We start from the raw sequence: 24,967 nt of genomic DNA, 5'->3' as shown, positions 1-24,967 counted from the left end.
CCAAAAACCGATCTGGGAATTGGGAGGGAAAACGTGATGTTGATAAAAAAAAATGCTATTTCTGGGGCGCCTGGGTGGCGCAGTCGGTTAAGCGTCCGACTTCAGCCAGGTCATGATCTCGCGGTCCGGGAGTTCGAGCCCCGCGTCGGGCTCTGGGCTGATGGCTCGGAGCCTGGAGCCTGCTTCCGATTCTGTGTCTCCCTCTCTCTCTGCCCCTCCCCCGTTCATGCTCTGTCTCTCTCTGTCCTAAAAATAAATAAACGTTGAAAAAAAAAATGCTATTTCTTCTGGGTGCCACGAAACTGAGAGTGGAAGGAACTTTCTCTGCAGATTCTTGGCACTTTGAGAGTGGCTGGGATCTGCAGCCGGAATACTGGAGAAGAGGGGTGCTCGGGCCCATCCAAAGGGCGGATTTTGCACGCGCTGTCATTAGTTTTCAGCCTTTGGTTCATCCCCGAGCCCCGCAAGGTGACGACACCTGAGGATGAGCGAGGGATGAGCGAGGCCGCAGGGGACATCCAACGCACAGTTCTAAATGCACCTCTAACCCTACTGGTGTGTCACGGTCCCTTCCCTGGAGGGCTCAAGTTCACCTCCCCCACAGACCTCTGCCAAAACCCAGCCCAATCCATCATGCGTGCTCAGAACCCCCATCTCCACAGTTGCTGTTGGTTCTAGGAGCTCCGAAATCAGATTTCATCTGAGTTGTATTATTCCCCGTACCATACGTATGCGTCTCACCAACTAGCTCTGCTGGCCGGATACTTTTTATTACTCCCAATAGCAACTAGCAAGGTGTGGACTCCTGGGTATATTTTCAAAACGTAGTTATTAAATAAGGGGTGTTTAAATGACGGGCATATCATTTTTTTCCAGAGGCAAAACAGACCATGGAGTCAGCAGGGAGCAATTGCAGTTGACCGCGACAGCCTGGGGTTTTGATCGGAAGCCTGCTAAGTATATTATCCTGATTATATTTTAATAGCTACTCACCTATTTTGGAATCCAGAGAGCCCTCAAAGTCAGCTTTGGCCAAGATAACGACAGGGGCCTCCCGCTGGGTGAGCATGTTCACGGCCGTCACGGGCGTGAGGCAGTCTGAAAACAAGAGCAAGTGACAGCTGGGGTACTCACACCATCTGAGTCTCAGAGGAGATAAGGGAGAAAAATAAGCACTGGGACTTCTGTGTCTTGTGCTAACGGTTTAAAAAAAATCTGTTCTCCGAAGTTATCAATGGATAATTCACAGCAGTAGAAAGTCAAAAGGTGAAGCAAATACACAAAAATGTTCAGCTGTGCTCACAACCAAAGAAGTGAAATGGCGTGTTTACTTTCCAGATGGTAAAAGACGTTCCCGCCACCCCTTTCTCCTTTTGAAAAGTACCTCAGGGGGCCCCTGGGTGGCTCAGTCGGTTAAGTGGCCAACTCTTGATTTTTGGCTCAGGTCATGATCTTGCATTTTTGGTTTGTGGGTTTGAGCCCCTCTTTCCCTCTCTCTCTGCTCCTCCACTGCTCATGTGCTCTCTCTCTCTCTCTCAAAAATAAATAAACATTAAAAAAAAAATACCTCAAATATACAGAAGAACAAGCAACACAAAAATCTACGATGATTAGGAGATGTCTGGAATTCCAAATCCTAACACCTGAAAACGGAAGTGGATAAGAGAGTAGAGAATAACTAAGCAGAGAGCAGGAGAGATCCGGACATACAAAGACAGAACAGTTCTTCCCACTTACTCTTTCTCAGGAGAGAGCAGAGGATGTGTTCCAGCAAAACGAAGGGGTAAATTAAGAAAGAGACAGAAACGGGATCTAGGAAACAGGATCCAACAAAGGAAAGAGGGTCGGGACACTCTCAGAACAAAGAAAGAGGGAAGCCCTAGGCAGCAGATGGGCAGCAGAGGCCTAGAGAGTGACCAGGTCAGGTCTGAGCAGGATAGAGGGCCCAAGAAGCATCTTCCGGGGGGGAAAAGAGGGATCAATACATTTGATCTGACAGGTTGGAGTGTGTAGAAAACTTGTATTGAGAGGAGTTTCAAAGAGCCTCTAGGAGGGTGTGGGAAGACTTAGAAATTCAAAGAACACAAAGCAGATGAAAAAAAAAAGAAGACATCATTAACTTCAGGCAAAACAGAAAGTACTACCAAAAGGAAAAAGTAACCATAGTGTCCTTGGCTCAGTTGTGAATGGTATTTATGTGGTCGTAACAAAACGCTTAATTTGGAATTATCCAAACAGTGTGCCATCTTAAATGAAGCTTGTTACAACTACCACAGCAGGGAGACGAGCCATTAATAGATGAATCTTCACTAACGATGTGCAGGAATGGAAGCATGAAGACGCAAACGCAGTCCCAAAGGAAGAAGGGATGAGGAGTGGTAAACAATCGGCGAGCTCACTTGCGCTTACAGCAACATGAGCAACTGACCGCAGTTATAATTTGTGAACTCTTACTACCTGCATTTGCCGTGTTTTAAGACTTTCTATAATTTATCTGAAATATGTTTTACAAACCCCAAAGTTAGAATATGCCCAGGAAGTCAGATTTATTTATTTATTTTTTGATGTTTATTGTATCTTAGGGAGAGAGAGTGCGTGTATGTGTGCGAGCTAGGGAAGGGCGGGGGGGTGGGGCGTGGACAGCGGATCTGAAGTGGGCTCTGTGCTGACAGCAGACAGCCCGATGCAGGGCTCGAACTCACAAACCGTGAGGTCATGACCTGGGCCGAAATGAAGAGGTGAACGCTTCACTGACTGAGCCGCCCGGGCGCCCCTAGATTTATTCATTTCAAAGAGGGAAAGATAGGCTCTGTAGGCACCTAAACCGGCTCTTCTCACCTTTCACCTTGGCGGCAGGAGGGGGGGGGGTGAGGAAGCAAAGGGTGGGCTAGGGTGGGGACAGAGTGACACGCAACCCAAACGGGTCTCCAGGGCAGAGGTTCAGCACCCACGGTACCACAGCTGGGAGGCACCTGCTGCCCGAGCCGCCTAAGTGCTGCCATTTCCCAAAGGGGAGACCCGGGGTTTCCGATTCCGTACGGCCCCTCCTCAAAGAAGACGTGCACACACGTGAAGTCTGCGGTCACGAGAAAACGCGAGGAGGAGGACGGGAGACGAGGTGTGACAGTAAAAGTCGCAAGGTAATGTCGAGAACTGGTGAGCTGAGGGGAAGCAGGGGAGGCCCATTACCCAGACACAGGGAGGGCTGTACCAGAGAAACACGTGGGGCACAGGCTGACCCCGGACCTGCCTCTCCCTCCGACTCAGCAACAAAACACTTAGCTGGACGCTCGGCTGCACAGCTCACGACAGCACTGCTCCGCCTCTGTTCCGCCGGTGTGGCCACGGGGTACGTGCAGAAGCGACTTCTAGGTCATGCTCTCAGAGGGAAGGAGCACGCCCTTCATTCTCTGCTGGTTACTTAACGCAATGCAGACGATGTGCTGAACGTCTCAGAGCACACAGGGAAGGCCAAGAGCCTTGAAGGGCACAGTGGGACGGCCGAAAGAGCCTTGGCCGTGACTGACTCATAAAGCAGACTTGTTATACTCGCTCTGAGATTCATGCGGGCAAGAAACAAACTTATGTCTTTTTAAGTCACCGTGTTGTCAGGACTCTGTCATAGCCACCAAACTCCTAGCCTAAGTAACACACCTAAAAGGATTCCACGGGGATGGGGAAGGAAGCTCCTGCTGTTGCTAATACTCTTTGACTTTGACTTTCATGTGATATACATATATTAATTGGATCTTACAAAACACTAATTAATTTTTAAAAAGAAAGATGGAGGGGCACCGGGGTGGCTTAGCCGGTGAAGCATCCGACTCTTGATTTTGGCTCAGGTCATGATCTCACAGTTTGTGAGTTCGAGCCCTGCGTCGGGCTCTGTGCTGACAGCTCAGAGCCTGGAGCTCGCTTTGGATTCTGTGTCTCCCTCTCTCTCTGCCCCACCCCTGCTTGCTCTCTGTCTCTCAAAAATGAATAAATGTTAAAAATACATATATTAAAAAAACGTGACCACATGCAAAAGAATGAAGGTGGATCCTTACTTTTGCCATATATGCAAATTAGCTCAAAAACGGACTAAAGACCGACATGGAAGATAGGAAGTGAAAAGACAACCCCCAGAACTGGAGAGCATCTTTGTAAATCATATATCTGATAAGGGACTTGTACCTAAAACATGTAAAGAACTGTTAAAGTTCAACGACAGAAAGACAACTCAATTAAAAAACGGGCAGAGGATCTGAATAGACATTTCTCCAAAGAAGATACACAAATGGGGGCGCCCGGGTGGCTCGGCTGGTTGAACATCTGACTCTTGATTTTGGCTCAGGTCTTGATCCCAGGGTCATGGGTTCCAGCCCCGCATCGGGCTCCAAGCTGAGCGTGGAGCCTGCTTGGGATTCTCGCTCTCTCTCTCTCTGCCCCTCCCCAACTTGCGTGCCCACGTGCGTGTGTGCATGCACACACACACACTCTCTCTCTCTCTCTCAAAAAAAAAAAAAAAACCACATTAAAAAAGAGGGTATGCAAATGGCCAATAAACACATGCAAAGATGCTCAGCACCGTCAGCCACTGGGTAGATGCAAATCAAAACCACAGTGAGACACCACTCCTACCCACTAGGATGATCATACTCAAAAAGAAGGACAGTAACAAGTGCTGGCAAAGCCGTGGGGCAATCGGAGCCCTCGGACGCTGCTGGTCGGAACGTAAAACAGTGCAGCTGTTGCGGGAAAGTCTGACACTTCCTCGACTAGTGAAACACAGAACTACCATATGACCCAGTAATTCTACTCCTGGATACATATATGAGGAAATGAAAACATACGTCCACGCAGAAATCTGTACTTATGTGCACAGCGGCATCATTCACGGCAGCTAGAAAGTGGAACCGACATGTCCATCAACCGATGAACGGATGAGTACAATGCATAACATTATCCTGAAATGAAAAAGGAATGGCGAACGGACACAGGCTACAACATGGATGAGCTTGAAAACATTACACTAAGTGAAAAGAAACCAGTCACAAAAGGACAAAGACCGCACGATTCCATTTATACAAAATGTCCGGAATCGGCAAATCTATGAAGCGAGTAGACTAGTGGCTGCCCAGGGCTGGGGGAAACTGTAGGATTAGGGGCAGCTGCTAAGAGCTGTGGGATCTCTCTGGGGTGATGAAAATGTTCTAACACTGACGGACGGTTGTACAATTCTGTGGATAGACCAACAACCACGGGATTGTGCACTTGAAGGGTGAAACAAGGAAAAAAGGAGGGAGGGGCACCTGGGTGGCTCTGTCGGTTAAGCGTCCGACTTCGGCTCAGGTCATGATCTCACAGTGTGTGAGTTCGAGCACCACATAGGGCTCTGTGCTGACAGCTCAGGGCCTGGAGCCTGCTTGGTCCTGTGTCTCCCTCTCTCTCTCTCTCTGCCCCTGCCCCGCTCACACTCTGTCTCAAAAATAAACACGAAAAAAATTAAATTCAGGGTGAATTTCATGGTATGTGAATTATATCTCAACGAGGAAAAACAAATCAGTCTGTGAACTTAAGACCTGGCAGACCCGTAATGATTACAGACCAGCAACTTGCATGCTGTCCCTGGTCCAAACCTATTTCTTAGAAACAACAAAATCAAAATCAAATCTGAAGCTCCCGACCAGGTCTAGAGCTCTCCGTCCTTCTCCTTGGTCAGGCGCTGGCAACGCAAAGCAGGAAGACAAGGAAGCCACGGAGAAACCCCAAGTCACCGAAGCATTTCCTGCAGTGGCTCCCTAACTCCCAAACGCATCAGTGCAAAGGAAATGTCCCGGGCAGAAAAGGTGCCCACTGCTCCCCGGGGCCCGCCGCTAAAGCCAGCAGGTCTTTCGTGCCCTCTGGGAAAAAGCAGGCAGATGGATTCCCTTCGGTGTTCAGCAAAGCGGGCTCCGTGCAGGGATACTCTGCGGAAAACAGGGCTGTGTGGTCATGTAAGTGTGAAACACGCCATCTGCTCTCCTCTCTTAGGCAGTCACGGTGTAGAGCAAAGGTTCTGTCCCCACACAGATACTAAGCAGGAAGAGGGGACGACGACAGCAATTATTGAACGCTCCGGGGCTCCCGGGGAGGGGGGGCTCTTGCTCTCTGATGCTGTTGACAACAACAGCGTTCTGAGGAACCCTTTGGGGAGACCTCATTTACCCTTTGGGCAAAAACACGCATCACGTAGACCACTGGTGACTCAGCACTGAAATGTTTGGTTCCAAAGCCTCAGGGTTTGAATATTTTAATATTAGAAATGTAAGAAAAGACGCCAGGAAAAGACAGAACAGCTTCTAGAACTCTGGTGATGTTTCCCTATTGATGCTTTTTATGGTTTGTGGCTTCCATCAAGTCAGAGCTTACATAACACGACTTAAGTCAGAGGCGGTCAGCTGAGGGGAGGCGGCAACGTCAATGATGAAAATAAACTCCATTTCAAGAACTCTGGAGGGAAGCACCTGACTTTTTGCTCTCTTAAAGGAATCTATGCCAAATTATAGGAGGCTGAGTGGAACACGGTACTTTTCACCAATGACATCAGCAACCCAGTCGGCCCGGCCAGGAATCAGGGCGGCGTCCCCAAGCCTCTGCCCTCGCTGCCCTCCAGACGCTTCTGGGAGCTGCTCCGGCCCCTCCGTTCTGACCACTGCTCTTCTCCTGTCCTCACCGTCTCTTACCTAAACTCATGGCATGCCACTCCTCTGTCACCCAAGCATCACCCCATCCACGTGTGTCGCCCTCCTCCTCCGAGCCCCTCGGGGCTCCTTCTGTACCCGCAGGGCCTCCGCAACCGCCCTGCCCGCTCCGCTGGGAAAGCCAAACTCACAACGGTCGAGTGTCCCTCCTTGAGTCACAGGACGGCTCTGGGACCAGAACCTTGGCCATCCTGTGCCAATGCAGGAGCTGACAGACAGAGACCCCCTTAGCGGCTGCAGGGACTCGTGTATGAGAACATCAACTCCTGCAGGGGATCCAGTGCGTCACAACTGAGTGCTGCCCTGACTTTCAGTGGTCACTAGTCACCCTCAAAACCGGACGGACGCTGGATGGAAAAAACAAGCCGCTCGCCTGATTTGAGCCGGCCGGCAACGGCAAATGACAACAGCGATGTGATGTTTGGGTTTAGAATGTAACCTCAGAGGCCAAAGAAGGCACAGAGCCATATTCGTGTGGTGACTTTAAGTGTGAGTTTTGGAAAAACCCTCATACCCAAGGCACCGCGCTGGCCTGACATCACTAGTGAACGCCACGCGTCAAAATCCGGAGGCTTGACGCGCAAAATAACCTGGAGACTTTGAATACGCTGATATCTGCAAAGAGGCTATTTCCACGCTGGAAATTAGAACTGGAACATTGAGCGCTGGGCGGAATGTTCCATATGGAATTATTTCAGAGATTATTAAGAAGAGGTGAGAAGGAAGCTAGTGAACCATGCGCGGTTAAAATACAACGACGATCATGAAACGATGATCACGAAAACATCACTCTCTGCACCTGCTAAAATAAGTTCTTAATTTCTTACACATTAAAATGTCTGGAATTGATACAGTGCCTCTCATGTCAGGAACGCCATCTCCTATATATACATTTTTTCAAAAATTTTTATTTTAGAGAGCATGCACGCATGAGCAGGGATAGGAACAAAGGGAAACAGAGAGAGAGAGAGAGAGGGAGACAGAATCTTAAGGGGGGGGTCCATGCTCAGTGCCCAACCCAGGACTCGATCTCATGACTCTGAGATCATGACCTGAGCCGATACCAAGAGTCAGACACTTAGTGGACTGAGCCACCCAGGAGGGGTCTCCATCTTTTAATTTTTTTTTTTCAACGTTTATTTATTTTTGGGACAGAGAGAGACAGAGCATGAACGGGGGAGGGGCAGAGAGAGAGGGAGACACAGAATCGGAAACAGGCGCCAGGCTCCGAGCCATCAGCCCAGAGCCTGACGCGGGGCTCGAACTCACGGACCGCGAGATCCTGACCTGGCTGAAGTCGGACGTTCAACCGACTGCGCCACCCAGGCACCCCTCCATCTTTTAGAATATATGATCTCATTAAGCCCCTGTTAACATGACCTCATTTTCATTTGTGTCACTAGATTCACCATAAGAAAACAAAACCCAAGAGCTAGATTTTTTACCTTTTTTTTGTCTTTTGATTTTAGATATCATTCAACCGTCACAGCCCACAAAGAATCTCAAATTGCTCCTGAGAGTTAAAAACTCGGAGTTTTCCCTTTAAACGAACAGTTGAAAAGAACCCAGTATTTCTTGTGAGTAGGTAGAAAGTAAACCAGAGAGGGCTACACTGGACCGAAATTTTAACACAAGTCTTGTTTTCCATTTTGATGTAACAAGAGATGACAGCAGATGAGATCCGTCTTGTGCCAGAGTGAATCGCACGTGCATCTGGCCCTCCTGTCGTGACCCCGCGGAAGAAGGCGGACCTGCGGTCCTCTGCGCGTCCCTGAGTGCTTAGCGCGGAGCAGGCTCTTCCTGAGTGCTCACTGATTTGAACCTGGCTTTATACTGGAAGTAACCAGTTAAGTCTCTATTCATTTTTATTTTTTAAGTAGGCCCCATGCCCAGCATGGAGCTTAAACTCATGGCCCTGAGATTAAGAGTTGTGTGCTCTACTGACTGAGCCAGCCAGGTGCCCCAGCAATTATATCTCAAGCGAAGGGAGGTTGGGATGACATTGTCTATCTTTCCAGCCTGGAAATTTTTCATTCTGGTTATTTTAAGAATAGCAATGAAAACAAACACACAAACGAACAAACAGAAACTTGACATCACCATGACTATCGTTTCTGTAGTCAAATAATTCAGACCCTGATAATTCAGACTGTGTGCTCTGGGTTGAAATTTAGTCTATGAAAAGAGAACAAGGATGAGATTTTTACAGAAATATTTACATTTCTCTGGAGACCTACTTCTAACGGATGGGGGACTTCCTTTCGCCTGCCCAGGGCCCGTACCGCCTTCCTCTGGTAAGAGCCTCCGAGTTTGTTGAGGGGGAGCTACCCCTCCTCACTGGTTATAGTCTTGGTGGTCTAACAAGGAATGTGTCCGCCCTTCCCTTGCCCGAGAAAAAGGCCAAGGGCCTCACTTACACCACTCAGACACCTTTCCCCGCAACAGGAATCTTGGACCAAGTGCCCCAGCACTGAGGGCGAGGTGGGAGCCGATTCATTCAGTCAGTGACGCTCGGCAGACTGTCAGCTCCAGCTGCCAAACCCCACGGCTGCCCTGGGCCAAGTCTTCTTCCCGACTCGTTCCTGCCGGTCAGCAAGCTTCCCACAGCCTCCAGCATGTTCCCTCTGTCCTCTGGGTTGACCAGGGATGGACTGTGTTGCGTGCAACCACAGAATCTGGACTAACGCACAGAAACTCCCCAAATCCACACTGACCGATAGCACCTTCTGGGCCGATTCCAGGTCAGCCTGACCCACGGACTGAAGGCGTGTACTGAGGACTGCTCTGCTCATCTGCCCAGATAACGGTGGGAATTCTTTAGAATATTAAAATGAACTTGTTGAAAATGGTTCCTCTGATTCTCACTGGCTTCCTCCCTGTCGCCGTCATCAGGAGAGTTGTATTTGAGGATGGAATTATACATTAAGGGGAGATTCGATTCCTATCAGAAAAGGGTTTTAAATCTAGATTATATTTAAAGAGAATTGAGCTTTTGGTCAGAAACTCAAGAAGCAGGGGTGGCCCGGGTGGCTCAGTTGGTTGAGTGTCCGACTCTTAGTTTCAGCTCAGGTCATGATCCCAGGGTGGTGGGATGGAGCCCTGCATCGGGCTACGCGTGGAGTATGGAGCCTGTTTGAGACCCTCCCAATCTCCCTCCCCTCGCCCTTCCTGCCCCTCCCTTGCTCACGTGTACCCTCTCTCTCTCAAAAATAAATAAACATTAAAAAAAAATTTTTAGGGACACCTGGGTGGCTCAATGAAGCGTCCAAACTTGATTTCAGCTCAAGTTATGGTCTTGTGGTTCATGGGTTCAAGCCCCACATCGGGTTCTCTGCTAATGGTGTGGAGCCTGCCACGGGGGATCCGTCTCTCGGCCCCTACCCTTCTCTCTCTCAAAATAAATAAACCTAAAAAAAATAAAAATTTTTTACATTAAAATAAAATAAAATAGTACCAAGTCAGGCCCAGGTGAAGGACAAATCACACAGGACGACCTATGTGAAAGGACCGTGAACCTGGGAAGCGCTGTCCCTAAGGTGTAATCCCGGCGGTGGCCTGAACTTGCCAGCTCACCTTGGCCAGGGACGAGTGCCTTCCGAAAGGTTTCCTTCAGAGAGCTGTGCCCGTGCAGGAGTCTGTGGCTGGGAGAGATGGCGACGTGGGAGGTGCCGTAAATGGCCTCGGGGGTCGCCGTGTAGGCCGTCAGCTTTTCTCCCGTGACGCGCCCGTCCACCTGGCAAGTGAAAACAGAGTCATTCCATTCCTCAGTGCTCCTTCCGGGCTGCCGTGCTCCCCGGCCACATCCCCTTCTCCCTCCCCTCTTGTCCCTTCTGAGCACTGGGGCCAATTTTTGGCTACAGTCCCAGGCACGTGGGGCCCTGTGACGGCCCCTGGCAGGGGCAGAGACGGGCAGGAGAGGAGAGGATCGAGTTCCTCTTGGAGAAGCCCTCCCTGATGCCCCCTGCCAGGCATGCTCGGCGGCCCCCAAGCGCAGGTGGTCAAAGCATGCTGGGAAAGAGGCCCTCCCCGTTCCCTGGCTCCTTTGCTCACGAATCAAAAATAACTATCAACACTATGTTGTTTCTGTCCTGACAAAGGGGCTATACTTTCCTCCAGGACTTAAGGTAAAAGAAAAAAATTAAAGGCATCTTTTTTTTTTTTCCTAATCTATTTAAGTCCTATGCCCATTTTATGATCTGATTAGTTGGGGTATTTATTTATTTATTTATTTATTTATTTATTTATTTATTTATTTAATGTTTGCTTATTTTTGAGAGAGAGAGGGAAAGCACAAGTAGGGGAGGGGCAGAGAGAGTGACACACACACAGAATCTGAAGCGGCTTCAGGCCCTGAGCTGTCAGCACAGAGCCCGACACGGGGCTCGAACCCACGAACCGTGAGATCATGACGTGAGGCGAAGTCACCTGCTTAACCGACTGAGCCACCCAGGCGCCCCGAGGCATCTACTTTTCTACTCAAAAAAAACAGTCACTGAGGCTAATACCATTTTGAAGAAGGAAAGAAAGGACAGCTGAGCTCATGACTGAGTGCTCCCAGGGCTGCTTAAATGCCTTTTAAGGAAGAGGCATACATTAGGCATCAACTGAATGCAAATTGTATGACCTAGAGGGGACAGATGCCCCCCCCCCCTTTACACGATCCTTCAAATGTGCTCACTGCACGCCCATGACATGCAAGTCGACACTATGGCCTGAGTGCCAGTCAGGTGTCACCTATGGAGCCAGGCCTGTCCCCTCCCCTGAGACATCTCATTTTTAGGTGGGCCCAGGAATGGAGACAGAAACATTTTCATAAAAAAATGCTGGGAAAGGGAGAGAATACGGAAGACGTCCCACGTAAGGCGGCCGAACGGCTCAGAGGCCCACGGCCTTCACCCTGGCTGAGGAGCAAAGGCCTTCGACACGGGGACCAGACCCAGTCGAATGCACGGGACCCTCAAATGAGATGGCCCTGAGAGCTGGAACAAAAGTGGCAGCTGGACTGAAATTCAGAAATCTGACCACCTTCTCTGAAGAGTGCTAAGAGGATTTGGTCGTTTCAGGATTTGTTTTTCCAAGTCCTGGCTCTCTTACAGGGGGCTTCTCATGTCTGCCACTGGGGGGAGGAGGACCACTTCCGTGGGGGAGATGGCACAGGGCAGCGTGAGCTCCACCCCGGGGACACCACTATGGCTGCCGGTAGGAAGACTCTAGAAAGGCAGGTCAATTTTGCGTCTTGGCTGCTGTCCCCTCCTCCAGATCTGGCCTAAGGTGAGGGATGAGTTTGGAGCTAAAGGAAAGAGCACAAAAGCCTTGAGCAGGAAAGAGACATCAGAATTGAAAAACAAACACAGAACGCACCAGGTGAGACACGACAACATGACAACTATCTAGTCTGTAGGGACCACGAGGAAGAGGTTTGAGGGACACCTTCCAGAGTATGTGGGCCCTGAGTAGTGACCTTTGAGCAGCATTTCCGCACAGGCCAGCTCTCTGGAACCCTGGGTAAGCCCCAGTCCTTACCAGCTTCGAGGGTGCCCAGTTCCGAGATGGCGGTAACCTTGGCTCTGTCGGCTTTTAACCTGCTTTGTGACATGAACCCCTTGGAGCCCTGGGCCCGCTGCTCGGGAAAATGCCCACACGACATGGCACGCGTCATTTCCGGGAGCTCGTGGACCCGCAGAAAGCTCTGTATATCTGCGCTGTCCAGGAGGGTGGCCACTAGCAGTATGAGGCCACGGGGCACCTGGGAAGTGGCCAGTATTACTGAAAGTGTGAGAGCACAGATCTCAAAGACTTTGGACCAAAACCAGAATGCAAACTTAATCCCTCAAGACACGTGTTACTGGTCGCATCCTAAAGTGAGAATTTTCGGCACACAGTGGGTCAAGTAGAAGCATGTGATCAGAGTCCGTTTCTGTTTCTTTGCGCTTTAAAAATGCGGCCACCACGAAGCCTGGGATTCCGCGTACGCCCGGCAGTGTTTCTCCACGCGACAGGGCCGTGGCGCTGTCCCGAGCCGCTGATGGGCTCAGCGGCTTCTGAGACCGCAGAAGGGCATCTGGGAGCTTTGATGGATGGGGACGCTATTGCCTGATCACCTTCAATGTGAAGTCCAGATGGCAGCCCACACAGTCCCCGATCCAGTGGGCCTGCATGCCTTTTATTCCGTACCATTCTGGAAGGTCTGCCAGCGCGTCCTGCATGGCCTGTAGGGGCGACAGGAGGAAGGCAGGATTACTTCAGAGACAGCACACGATGGGGGGGTCTGGCTGAGGCAGGAAAAGCGCGACACCAACAGAGGCCCCGGATGCAGGGCCCTTCTTGCCCACCTGCCAATCCGAGGAGCTCGAGGAGGTCGGCGAGGGTCGGAAACAGACGCACTCAGCACGACTCAATGCGGTGAGATGGGTTTGACCGCTTTCTCTATTCGGAGGGGACCAAGGTTTCAAGGAAGGAAGGGAATTAAGGAAGAAAGACCTTAACTAACATCTTTGATGAATGTAGTGAGTGCGTTTTTCTCTCCCACCGTCTGGGAAGTACGCAAAACAAGTTCAAGTTTGTGAATTCTGAAACTCTAAGATAAGCAGCTCATGGGGATGGGCATTCTACAACTCACCTGTATCAGAAATAGAACACTATATATTACATCTCTGCATTAAAAGTATCAGCATAAAGGAAACCATCACACTGATTTGTGTAAATATTTGCTATTAGAAGTGTGTATCTAGGGGCGTCTGGGTGGCTCAGTCGGCTGAGCGTCCAACTTCGGCTCAGGTCATGATCTCGCAGTCCGTGAGTTCGAACCCCGCGTCGGGCTCTGTGCTGACAGCTGGGAGCCTGGAGCCTGCTTCCGATTCTGTGTCTCCCTCTCTCTCTGCCTCTCCCCTGCTGGCTCTCTCTCTCTCTCTCTCTCTCTCCCTCTCTCTCTCAAATCTAAACATTAAAAATAAATAAATAGGGGCGCCTGGGTGGCTCAGTCAATCATCCAACTTTGGCTCAGGTCATGATCTCATGATTCATGGGTTCGAGCCCTGCAGTGGGTTCTGTGCTGACAGCTCAGAGCCTGGAGCCTGCTTCGGATTCTGTGTCTCCCTCTCTCTCTGCCGCCCCCCTCCCCCCCAGCTCACACTCTGTCTCTCTCTCAAAAATAAACATTAAAAAAAATTTTTTTTAAAGAAGTGCGTATCTATTTTCACTGTTATTTGTTCTGTCTACTTTTACTCCTAAATGCCTATAAAAGGGAGGCTTTTCTATAAGTTACTCTCTATGGCTTCAACTACATGCTGTCCCTCAGCGTTTGATGATGAGACACATTCCTTCAACAGATGGGTTTAAAAGCAAATCACATACTTACATTGTGAAGAGTCTAACTTTATTTTATTTTTATTTTATTTTTAATTTTTTTTTTCTTAACGTTTATTTATTTTTGAGATCGGGAGAGACAGAGCATGAACGGGGAGGGTCAGAGAGAGGGAGACACAGAATCCGAAGCAGGCTCCAGGCTCCTAGCTGCCAGCACAGAGCCCGATGTGGGGCTAGAACTCACAGACCACGAGATCATGACCTGAGCCGAAGTCAGCCGCTTAACCGACTGAGCCACCCAGGCGCCCCTTTATTTTATTTTTAAATGTGTATTTATTTTTGAGAGGAAGAGAGACAGAGAGAGAGAGAGAGAGAGAGAGAGAGAGAGAGGCAGAGAGAATCCCAAGCAGGCTCCACACCATCAGTGCAGAGCCTGGCACAGGGCTCGAACTCACAAACTGTGAAAACATGACCTGAGCTGAAATCAACAGACGTCTAATCGGCTGAAACACACAAGTGCCGCAAAGAGTCCAAGTTTAAATTCTTAATTGTATTACGATTAATAAAGGCAACACAACAATGCTTTACTTGTCCAGTGTTTTGTGATTCATACGGTGCCTCTACACATCTCTTCCCACATACTCGGGGGTAGGGTAGCTCACTTTCAAATCAACGAACTTACGCTCAGAGAGCTTATACTTTCTGACGAGAGGCTGTAGGAGCAAACGAGCCAGAACTACAACCCACACTTACTAACATTCTTTCCCCTCCAGCACAGAGATTCGCACTCAGTCATGCGATAAACAACACAGGGCATTTCCTATACCCGTCATCTGGCTACCCATCCTGTGTCATCTATGTGATAGAGTCTGGAGGCTTCAAGATCCAGACATTTCTTCTGAGCCAGAAACTGTATGTAATGGACCCCATCGAGCTGGCCAGCCATGCTTTCGTTCGTTTCTCTACTCCACCACAATGTATTAGCCACCCACCCCTCTACACCGGGACCCCAGCTAGGCGCTGGGGGCCCGCGCACATGCAAAGCAGAACGTGCCTGGGTCTCTACCGTGAAGCCTAAACAATGCACGCACGCAGCCTGCTGCTGGTAGTCGGGTAACTGATCAAAGTTCAATGCCAGATGCAATTAGCATCACGGAAGGTGAGACATGGGTCCTGGAGATGAGGCAAGGAAGCAGAAAAATTGTGGGAAGGACGGGAAGAGAAGGAGCGGAGTGAGAAACAGGGAGAGATACGGGAAGAGGTGGGTGGATGAACCCCCTGAGCAGAAGGAACGTCACAGGAGTGAGTGAGGAAAGAAAGGCTCCAAAAAGGACAGACAGGGAGAGTGAAGGGGAATCTGAAAGCAGACAGGTAATGGAAAATGGAGCAGGTGAAGGAACGAAAGCTGGCGACGAGCAAATCCTACCGCGTGTGGGGCGACAGGGTGTGTGCCCGCAGCAGGGCGCAAGGAACAGCGAGTGCTGTTCTGGAACAGGGCTTACTGGCTGCTCAGCGACATGGTGAGCCTTCCTGCGGCAGGGCCATCAGTCTCGAGTGACAAGAAGGCGAAAGAGGAATAGAGGGCTACACTGACATGAAAACCGAAGTCAGACATGTGCGTGCCACACGGAAGGGGGAGAGCACCGGAAAGCCTCGGTGAGTTCAAGCTGTCCTTCGAACACGACAAGCGCGCAAAGGCTTAATAGAGGCAGGCCCCCTTCCTTTCTGCCACCAATGAACCTAGTGATGATGGGACACTCAGCACGATCCTCAACGCCGAGACCCAGCCACCCTGCTGGTGTTTGGAGGTCGTTTCCAACGACCGCTCCTAGGCTTCTCCCGTTTCTGGACTGTTCCTCGTGAAAGATGAAAAAAAATACCTTTTAATAATGAAATGTAATCAAGCAGAAACTGTGTGTATTTTAACGCCCACCTGGTAATGTGGAAAGGAGATCCGTGAAAACCAAATAGCTGATAAAGAAGATACAGAAAAAGTGTAATAAGGTAAGTTTTAGAACTTGAGAGTTCCCGGTGATCTGTGCTTGGGACACTACAGGATGCTGATGACACTCTCTTGTACTAGGAACACGTGCCCAATATCCCGGGACACGATCAAGGGCACCTAGAGCTGCTTGTTTTAAGTAGAATCAGGAGCAAATCAGCCATGTTCAAATGGCATACATACATTCCAACTTCTTGTGATCATAGCCGGGGGTGGGGGGGGGGTGGTTTCCAGGGGAAATCTAAAATACTTAATGGTTCCGCATCAAGTTACGCATAAAGAGCGAACATTTGAGAAGGTGGCAGAACTCCGGCTCCGACTGTTCATTATGTTTCAACTAAAGGGACGTGCTTTCAGGGGCACCTGGGTGGATCAGTCGCGTGAGCATCCGACTCTCGGTTTGGGCTCAGGTTCGTGGTCTCACAGTTTCGTGAGTCTGACCTCTGCATCAGGCTCTGCACGGACAGCGTGGAGCCTGCTTGTGATTCTCTCTCTCTCCCTCTCTGTCTCTGCCCCTTCCCCACTCTCTCTATCTCTCTCAAAATAAATAAACTTAAAAAAAAAAAAAAAAGGGACATGCTTTCAGTTTCTCAAAAACCACCCAGCCTGCCCTACGGCCTGGGTATGGGCAATGCTCCGGCCTGGCCCAGCCGCCCTGTCTAAAGCACCCCTTCATTTCTCCTTATTCCACTTCCCTCATCGCCCATCTCTTCTTTGGTCTGCTTGCTTATTCCTCTGGATTGTAAGCTCCCAGAGAGCAAGGACCGGGCTCGTTTGGGTTCACCACCGGGTACGCAGCACCCACAGCTCCTGGTGGGTAGTGGACCCTTTGAATCCATGAAAAATATGCATTAACTGAGATATGGGCCTCCTGTCAAGGTGATATAGAGACCAGCCCCCTTTCCTCTGTTCCCCCTCCCCCCGAGAGTAAAGAGGAAGCCCGTCTCTAACAATCTGGAATAGCCAAGGCTCTCTGCTTTCAGGAGACCCGTCCCAGTGGCCATGCGGCCGATAATGCACACGTGGCCTTATCCTCCCAGGGGCTTGGCACCATGAGCCTGGCTCTTCAAGGGGCCCTTCGGCGGCCTTTCAACTTCATTGGTGTCACTTCCTTTTCCTCTCTTAGGGATCTCAAGAGGCCTCAATCCCGTGACTGTAACGCAGCAAGCGTTCTAATCGAAGAGAAAGTTACAAAAGACCGCCAAAAAAAAAAAAAAATTGATATAAGATGTATCTTTAAAAAAATTTTTTTAATGTTTATTTTTGAGAGACAGAGTGAGAGAGGGACAGAGTGTGAGTGGGGGAGGGGGAGAGAGAGAGAGGGAGACACAGAATCCGAAGCAGGCTCCAGGCCCGGAGCTGTCAGCAGAGCCCGACGCGGGGCTCAAACTCACGAACCATGAGGCAGGTCATGACCCGAGCCGAAGTTGGATGCTTAACCGACTGAGCCACCCAGGTGCCCCTGATACCAGATTCATCTTTAAATGTGACTTCTGGGGTGTCTAAAAATCACTGATGGTGATGGCTTGAGGAAGTATAAGATCTTGACTCATCAAAGCAAAGTTCAATTATAGGCCACGTGTAGTGTGCATCTATCTAGTTGGATAAGGATGCTTCAGGAACTGATTAACCATGCACATCACGGGCACAGATGAACGCTCCACTGGCTGGAATACTGACCCGATGGAAAGGGCCTGTTTCCTGACTCTTTCAGATAAACAACGGTTTCCCCACCTCTCCCTTTCCTGACTGACATAAACGGAACACGAATTTGCACAGCTACGTATGTGCACGTGGTTTGAGAAAGCTCAAAAGCAAGTATTAGAAACCCGTAAGAGTTTCTGTTACTGCCAACACAGGCTTGAGACACGAAACGACTAGTTTTAGAATAACCCAGAGAGTAAGGTGAATTCCAGGATTCGGTCTTGGATCTACAGTCCTAAAGATGCATGAGAGAGAAAAACGAGTAAGTGGGTTAGAACTGCAGTGTATACTCCATCTAAAAGCAAGGTTCTCTGGGGCGCCTGGGTGGCCAAGTCGGTTAAGCGTCCGACTCTTGATTTCAGCTCAGGTCATGATCTCATGGCTCGTGAGTTCGAGCCCTGCCCCGGGCTCCGTGCTGAGCCTGCTTGGGATTCTCTCTCTCTCTCTCCCCCCCTCTCTCTTGCCCCTCCCCTGCTCATGCTCATTCTTTCTCTCCCTCAAAGATAAATAAACTTAAAAAAAAATTTTTAAAGAAAAAAAAAATGAGGCTTTCCTAGAAGTCAGTTTTTCCTTTTTCTTTTTTTTTTTTTTAATTTTTTTTTTAACGTTTACTTATTTTTGAGACAGAGAGAGACAGAGCATGAACGGGGGAGGGGCAGAGAGAGAGGGAGACACAGAATCCGAAGCAGGCTCCAGGCTCTGAGCTGTCAGCACAGAGCCCGATGCGGGGCTCGAACTCACGGACCATGACATCGTGACCTGAGCCGAAGTCGGATGCTTAACCGACTGAGCCACCCAGGCGCCCCAGAAGTCAGTTGTTTCAAAGTAACCAGCGGCTCTGGAAATTAGGAAATGGAATGTGGTATCTCAATTATGAATGAATCATGTACCAAAGATTCCACGTACCCATCAACTTCAATTACAAAATGGTCACCGAGCTCCTTCCTCTATGGAAGACATTGTGTTTGGTGTAATAAAAGGAGCCAGGGGCTCCAGAGGACACAGGGACATGTCACACTGCCCCATGAGTGTCCAATCAGCAAAACCCAGGAAACTCTATGGGCCACACAGCCTGGCTATTCAACTGGTAAATTATAAGAAAGAGAAAGGGATAAAGAGGCAAACCTGTAGATTAATACACTTAAAAGGCATCATCAGGGGCATCCGAGTGGCTCAGTCAGTTAAGCTTCTGACTTTGGCTCACGTCAGGTCTGACTTTGGCTCATGGTCTGTGAGTTCAAGCCCCGCATGGGGCTCTGTGTTGACAGCTCGGAGCCTGGAGCCTGCTTCGGATTCTGGGTCTCCCTCCCGCTCTGCCCCTCCCCCACTGTCTCTCAAAAATGAATACACACTTAAAAATTTTAAAAAAAAAGGCATCAAAAAAAAAAAAAAGAAAAGAAAAGGGAGAGGGGCATCTGGGTGTCTCAGTCATTAAGCATCTGACTCTTGGTTTCGGCTCAAGTCATGATCTCATGGCTCATGGGATGGAGCCCCACATCAGGCTCTGTGCTGACAGCTCAGAGCCTGCTTGGGATTCTCTTTCTCCCTCTCTCTTCACCCATCTCCCCCTCGTGCTGTCTCTGTCTCTCTCAAAATAAATAAATAAACTGAAAACCATGTTTTTTATTTGAACACATTTTTTTTAAAGGGAGGGTAAGAATAAACCACAGAGTACAGGGAGGCACATGTGGATGACACAACTAGGGAAAATGGCGAGGAAGTGCCTATCCTAAAAGTCAGGGCAGTGGCTACTTGGGAGGCAGAGAAGGACATTTATTATTGGGAAGGGGCATATGGGGAGGTCTTTGGGGTGCTGGCAAAATTCAGCATCTTGACCTCCAAAGGAGGCTGCTTTAAAATAAATGGATAATTGGGGCGCCTGGGTGGCGCAGTCGGTTAAGCGTCCGACTTCAGCCAGGTCACGATCTCACGGTCTGTGAGTTCAAGCCCCGCATGGGGCTCTGTGTTGACAGCTTGGAGCCTGGAGCCTGCTTCGGATTCTGGGTCTCCCTCCCGCTCTGCCCCTCCCCCACTGTCTCTCAAAAATGAATACACGCTTAAAAATTAAAAAAAAAAATTAAAGAAAAGAAAAGGGAGAGGGGCATCTGGGTGGCTCAGTCATTAAGCATCTGACTCTTGGTTTCGACTCAAGTCATGATCTCATGGCTCATGGGATGGAGCCCCACATCAGGCTCTGTGCTGACAGCTCAGAGCCTGCTTGGGATTCTCTTTCTCCCTCTCTCTTCCCCCATCTCCCCTCGTGCTGTCTCTGTCTCTCTCAAAATAAATAAATAAACTGAAAACCATGTTTTTTATTTGAACACATTTTTTTTAAAGGGAGGGTAAGAATTTTTTTTTATTTGAACACATTTTTTTTAAAGGGAGGGAGTACAGGGAGGCACACGTGGATGACACAACTAGGGAAAACGGCGAGGAAGTGCCTATCCTAAAAGTCAGGGCAGTGGCTACTTGGGAGGCAGAGAAGGACATTTATTATTGGGAAGGGGCGTATGGGGAGGTCTTTGGGGTGCTGGCAAAATTCAGCATCTTGACCTCCAAAGGAGGCTGCTTTAAAATAAATGGATAATTGGGGCGCCTGGGTGGCGCAGTCGGTTAAGCGTCCGACTTCAGCCAGGTCACGATCTCGCGGTCCGTGAGTTCAAGCCCCGCGTCGGGCTCTGGGCTGATGGCTCAGAGCCTGGAGCCTGTTTCCGATTCTGTGTCTCCCTCTCTCTCTGCCCCTCCCCCGTTCATGCTCTGTCTCTCTCTGTCCCAAAAAATAAATAAACGTTGAAAAAAAAAATTAAAAATAAATAAATAAATAAATAAAATAAATGGATAAGCTATATACTTGTTTTATATGGTGATCTGCGTTTCGTGTTGCAATGAAAACGCAACAGCAGAACAAGTTACTAAGTCTGGCACTGCAGAAGTGGCAGCTGTAACCCCCAGGAGGCTCCCGGAGGGCAGGGCACAGGGGAACGCCGGCCTGTAAGCCCCGTGACTCAACTTCAGACTCCCTGGGCTTTCTTTACAACCCCCGCATGGCCGGGCCCAGAGCCCAGGACTGTGCCTTGTGCTGGACAGGTGCTCATTAAATTCCCACGTCACTCCCTCCACTGGAGGGAGAGGCGGGCAAGCGGCACTGCAGGGCCAGGCCCCCGGCCACCAGGCAGGGGGGAGTAACCTCCAAGTAGCCTCCCACGGGCCAGGCATTTCTACGATCGATGCCGAATTCCCTCTTCACAACAGCGCAGGTCCAGTGGTAGTATCTCCACCTCGCAGATGAGGATACAAGTCCCCAGGATCTTCCCTGGGTCACCCCGCAAGTCCGTGCCTTCCCACACCTGCTGTGGAATGATCACCTGGCCATCAACGTACTTAAATGCAGCTCTCCCGTGTCCGGGTTTCACATAGTGTCCACTTACCATCCTCTAACTTTGAAGAGATGCCTATTACGACTCTGCCTGCTTTTATTATCTCATTTATTTTTTAAATTTTACTGCTGGAAAGAAGTCTCTGGTTATAGGGTCATAGGGCCGAGGATGTGACTAAAATTCCCTCTCTGTACAGATGAGGACACAGAGGCCTCCAGAGGCTTAGCAATCCGCCCATCCTCACTTAGCTAACTGCAGCCAGGGCAAAAATTCTGGTCCTTAGTACATTACTCGGCCCTCATTTAACTGCGAAGCCTCTTCCTCAACTGTTCTCCCCAGTGGCACGGTGAATTTCTATTGCATTAGCTGCCCAGCACCCACAGGCTCTTCTTTCTTGGGGACAATCCGAGATGGTGAGCGCCACCAACTGTGGAAGCTTTTCCAGTCCCACTCTCCCCCTCTGTGCAAGCTAAACACTGATTGTAACCTATCACAGTCTCGGAACACTGTGGGGGGACCCAGAGGCACAGGGGCACTAGAAGGGAGAGACCGGAGATTCTGGGACTGACAGGGGTCGGACCTTTTCCTGGGCACAATCTCAGCCCTGCCCTTTTTCTCCCTGATTCCTGCCAAAGCCGGGGTCTCCAGCCTTCCCACCCAAAGGTGAGTAACCTGATCCTCTTCTGATCAATTCCTTTGTGGCTGAAATTAACCCGAGTAACTTTAGGTTGTTTGCAACTGTGTTTCCTAACTGATACCAGTGGATTTAAAAAGTTTCAACATCTCCATAGCTATCTCTACTAGCTGATACTGTACTGTCTTGACACATCACCGTAACAAAAGTATAAAACCTTGAATATAGTAATCACATATCATAAAACAATATATTAATAAACTAGTAATCAATCTTCTGGGGAAACTGCATGTTCTAGAAAGCTTTCTAATTTATGGAACAATTGAGGGGGGTTCTTAAATGCCTGCAAGCACATAACCAGTGCATGATAAACTCTGAAAACGACCCACGGCTTTTGCTCTCCAATAATCAATAAGTTCCATTTAACTTCCAAGCAAACCCACATGTGGTCTCATGGGAGCTGGTGTCTTTCCATGTGGTAAAAACCTGCGTTACATGATGTGAAGATCGTCTCCGTATCCCATTCTATTCCTTCCTGCCACGGAAAATTCTGAGTTGACAGGTTCCAGTGGTGACTGCACGTGACACTCAGCCTTCCTCTGCATTACTGAGTCACTAGGATGTCAGTCCTTTCATCGTGTTTTTCTTCTAGATTGAATTGTCAAGGCTGAGATACTTTTGGAAGAGGTGCTTTGCTTGAAATATTCGAATCTCAGTGAGGACAAAAGGTTTGAATAGAATGAAATATGAAGGTTTTGATATGCTAATTATGGGGGGGGGGGCGCCTGCTTAAAACCTTACCAGATCTATGAATATTTTTTAAAACCAGAAGAAATTTTAAAAATAAACCAAATGAAATCAACATCTTGAGAACAACCCAGCAAACCCCGTTTGGTTCCCGTTGGAAAACAAGCGTGTTACACGTCACTGATTTTTGATGAACGGGGATTTAGAGAACGCAGCCCAACGACCCCCAAGGACTTCTCCTTCATCCTGCCCCCCGCCCTCATCTCCACCAGATCAGGGACAATGTGGGGAGTGTTTTATACTATGCAGCTGTTCAATCCAAAGGGCTATTTTTGTTTCTCTGGGGTCTTTTGTTGAGTTCATGTACCCTTCCTTCTTTTGGGGGCAATTACGGTGGCAGTAGCTGGACTTCATCTTATCTCGTGTCCTGTCCTTACATCTGGCAAACAGCTGGCAGTGCCTCCCTCCCCCACCTTGGCCAACTCCAATTTGTAGAAATCTTACAGGTTCACAGAATCCCAAACCTAGGGAACTAGCAGGTTTTGAGACTCTTCTTAAAAGTGCTGTGAAATCACTTTTTTTTAAGTTTATTTATTTTGAGAGAGAGATGGAGTGAGTGAGGGAGGGGCAGGGAGAGAAGCCCATGCAGGCTCTGCACTGCCAGTGTGGAGTCTGACACAGGGCTCGAACCTACAAACTGTGAGATCATGACCTGAGCTCAAACCAAAAGTCAGATGCTTAACTGACTGAGCCACCCAGGTGCCCCAATATCATCTTTCCAATGAAATCAGAGGAAACCTGATATATATGTAAGAGCCGAATGCTGAACCATTCCAGGAGATGCCCTGCTCTCTCCTCCGAGCCCTCTCCATCAATACCAAGGCTTTGGCACAGTTTGGCAACCATTCACTTATTCAACTCCCATTAATAAATGAAAACAAAAATGGCTCATTCGACTAAGTCAATGGCAGACCCAAAATCATGAATTATCCAGATATCGTTCTGGGCCCCTATACTGTTTTCAGGTATCTTTACTTTATTTTTATTTTTTTAATGTTTATTTTTATTTTTGAGAGAAAGAGCACGCACGGAGCAGGGGCAGAGCCAGAATCCGAAGCAGGCTCCAGGCTCCGAGCTGTCAGCACAGAGCCCGACGCAGGGCTTGAACCCACAAACCGTGAGATCATGACCTGAGCTGGAGTCGGCCGCTTAACCTACTGAGCTACCCAGGCACACCTCAGGTATCTTTATTTCATTAAACAAAAGGCAGCTTCTTCCAGCTGCAAAACCTAGGAATTAACCACATGAAGGAGCTTCTCATTCAGTTTTTATCAACAATGACTGTACTAATACTCACCTGAAGTCACATGGTAACATTTCCCTGTGGTTATTACGTAGCATACATATAAGCACTGTTATTTGCAAAGGGTCCTTATGATCATTTCCACCAGGATGGTCTGAATGTACAGCCACCGTTGCCCCGTAGGTACACCATTGGAATGAAGATGCTTTGAGAAGCTGAAACACGACTGCATTAGTGAATCTGAATAGGATCCAGAGTTTAAGAACGTGACCAACAAGAGATGGGCTGACCTGCACATCCAATCAAAAAAGCTTCGAGGATACAAAGCACCATCGGAAATAAGAAAGACAAAGCTTAAACTGAAAGGGCTGGGGATGATAAGAGAATTAAACATGACATGTCTGATCGGACTCCTTCTGCAAAGCAGCAGAAATAATGCTGGGAATAAACCCACACTTCCCAAGAGAGGACAGTACACGAGCCAAAGCATTAAGCACAAGGTGCGACAGGACCAGAAATAAGAATTCCAGAAGAAACTGTTATAAAAACATGATACACTAGGGGCGCCTGGGTGGCTCAGTCAGTTGAGCGTCTGACTTCGGCTCAGGTCATGATTTCAGTTCCTGAGTTCGAGCCCCGCGTCAGAATCTGCGCTGACAGCTCGGAGCCTGGAGCCTGCTTCGGATTCTGTGTCTCCCTCTCTCTCTGCTCCTTCCCTGCTCATGCTCTGTCTCTCTCTCTCTCAAAACAAATACACGTAATAATAAAAAAAATTTTTTTAAATAAAAACATGATACTTTATAAAACCTTTGTAAAAAAAAAAAAAAAGTTTAGGCAGAATGAGAAATAAAGTGCATTTATTAGCTACTAAGAGGGAGTTCAGAAACCAGAGCCCTGAGAGCTGGACACAGATTTGAGGGAGAAAGAAAGAGAAAGATTTAATAATAAGATTTAATTAAAACAGACACTTTTTAATAGTCTTAACACAGCCTACTTCTAAATCAGTGTGACCTGAATAGCAATTATGTTTGAATTATAATTTGTATTTATTTTTTTCTAAAACTTAATCTTGTTGCCAAGATTTCCTTATTCTTTTTCTGAAATCATTTCAAAGTAGTCCCTCCAAAGACACAGCATATATGAGTTGTAATCAAGGAAAACAGATTCTGA

At 48.7% G+C, this 24,967-nt stretch overlaps 1 protein-coding gene across 12 annotated transcripts in view; it reads right to left on the bottom strand.

Moving 5' to 3' along the window:
* The window catches only part of LARS2 (leucyl-tRNA synthetase 2, mitochondrial), a 195,581-nt gene that overhangs the window by 59,549 nt on the left and 111,065 nt on the right, over window positions 1-24,967 (bottom strand). For all 12 annotated transcript variants that reach the window (XM_045049135.1, XM_045049134.1, XM_045049137.1 and 9 more), the window contains 3 exons: window positions 12,827-12,934; window positions 10,299-10,458; window positions 994-1,098 (listed from right to left, as the gene is read on the bottom strand). In XM_045049135.1, the coding sequence (XP_044905070.1) occupies window positions 994-1,098; window positions 10,299-10,458; window positions 12,827-12,934 (373 nt within the window). The remainder of the gene's footprint in view (window positions 1-993; window positions 1,099-10,298; window positions 10,459-12,826; window positions 12,935-24,967) is intronic.

Source organism: Felis catus, chromosome A2 (genome assembly GCF_018350175.1).
Source record: "Felis catus isolate Fca126 chromosome A2, F.catus_Fca126_mat1.0, whole genome shotgun sequence".
Taxonomy (NCBI): domain Eukaryota; kingdom Metazoa; phylum Chordata; class Mammalia; order Carnivora; family Felidae; genus Felis; species Felis catus.
This window is presented reverse-complemented; position numbering and strand designations above follow the sequence as displayed.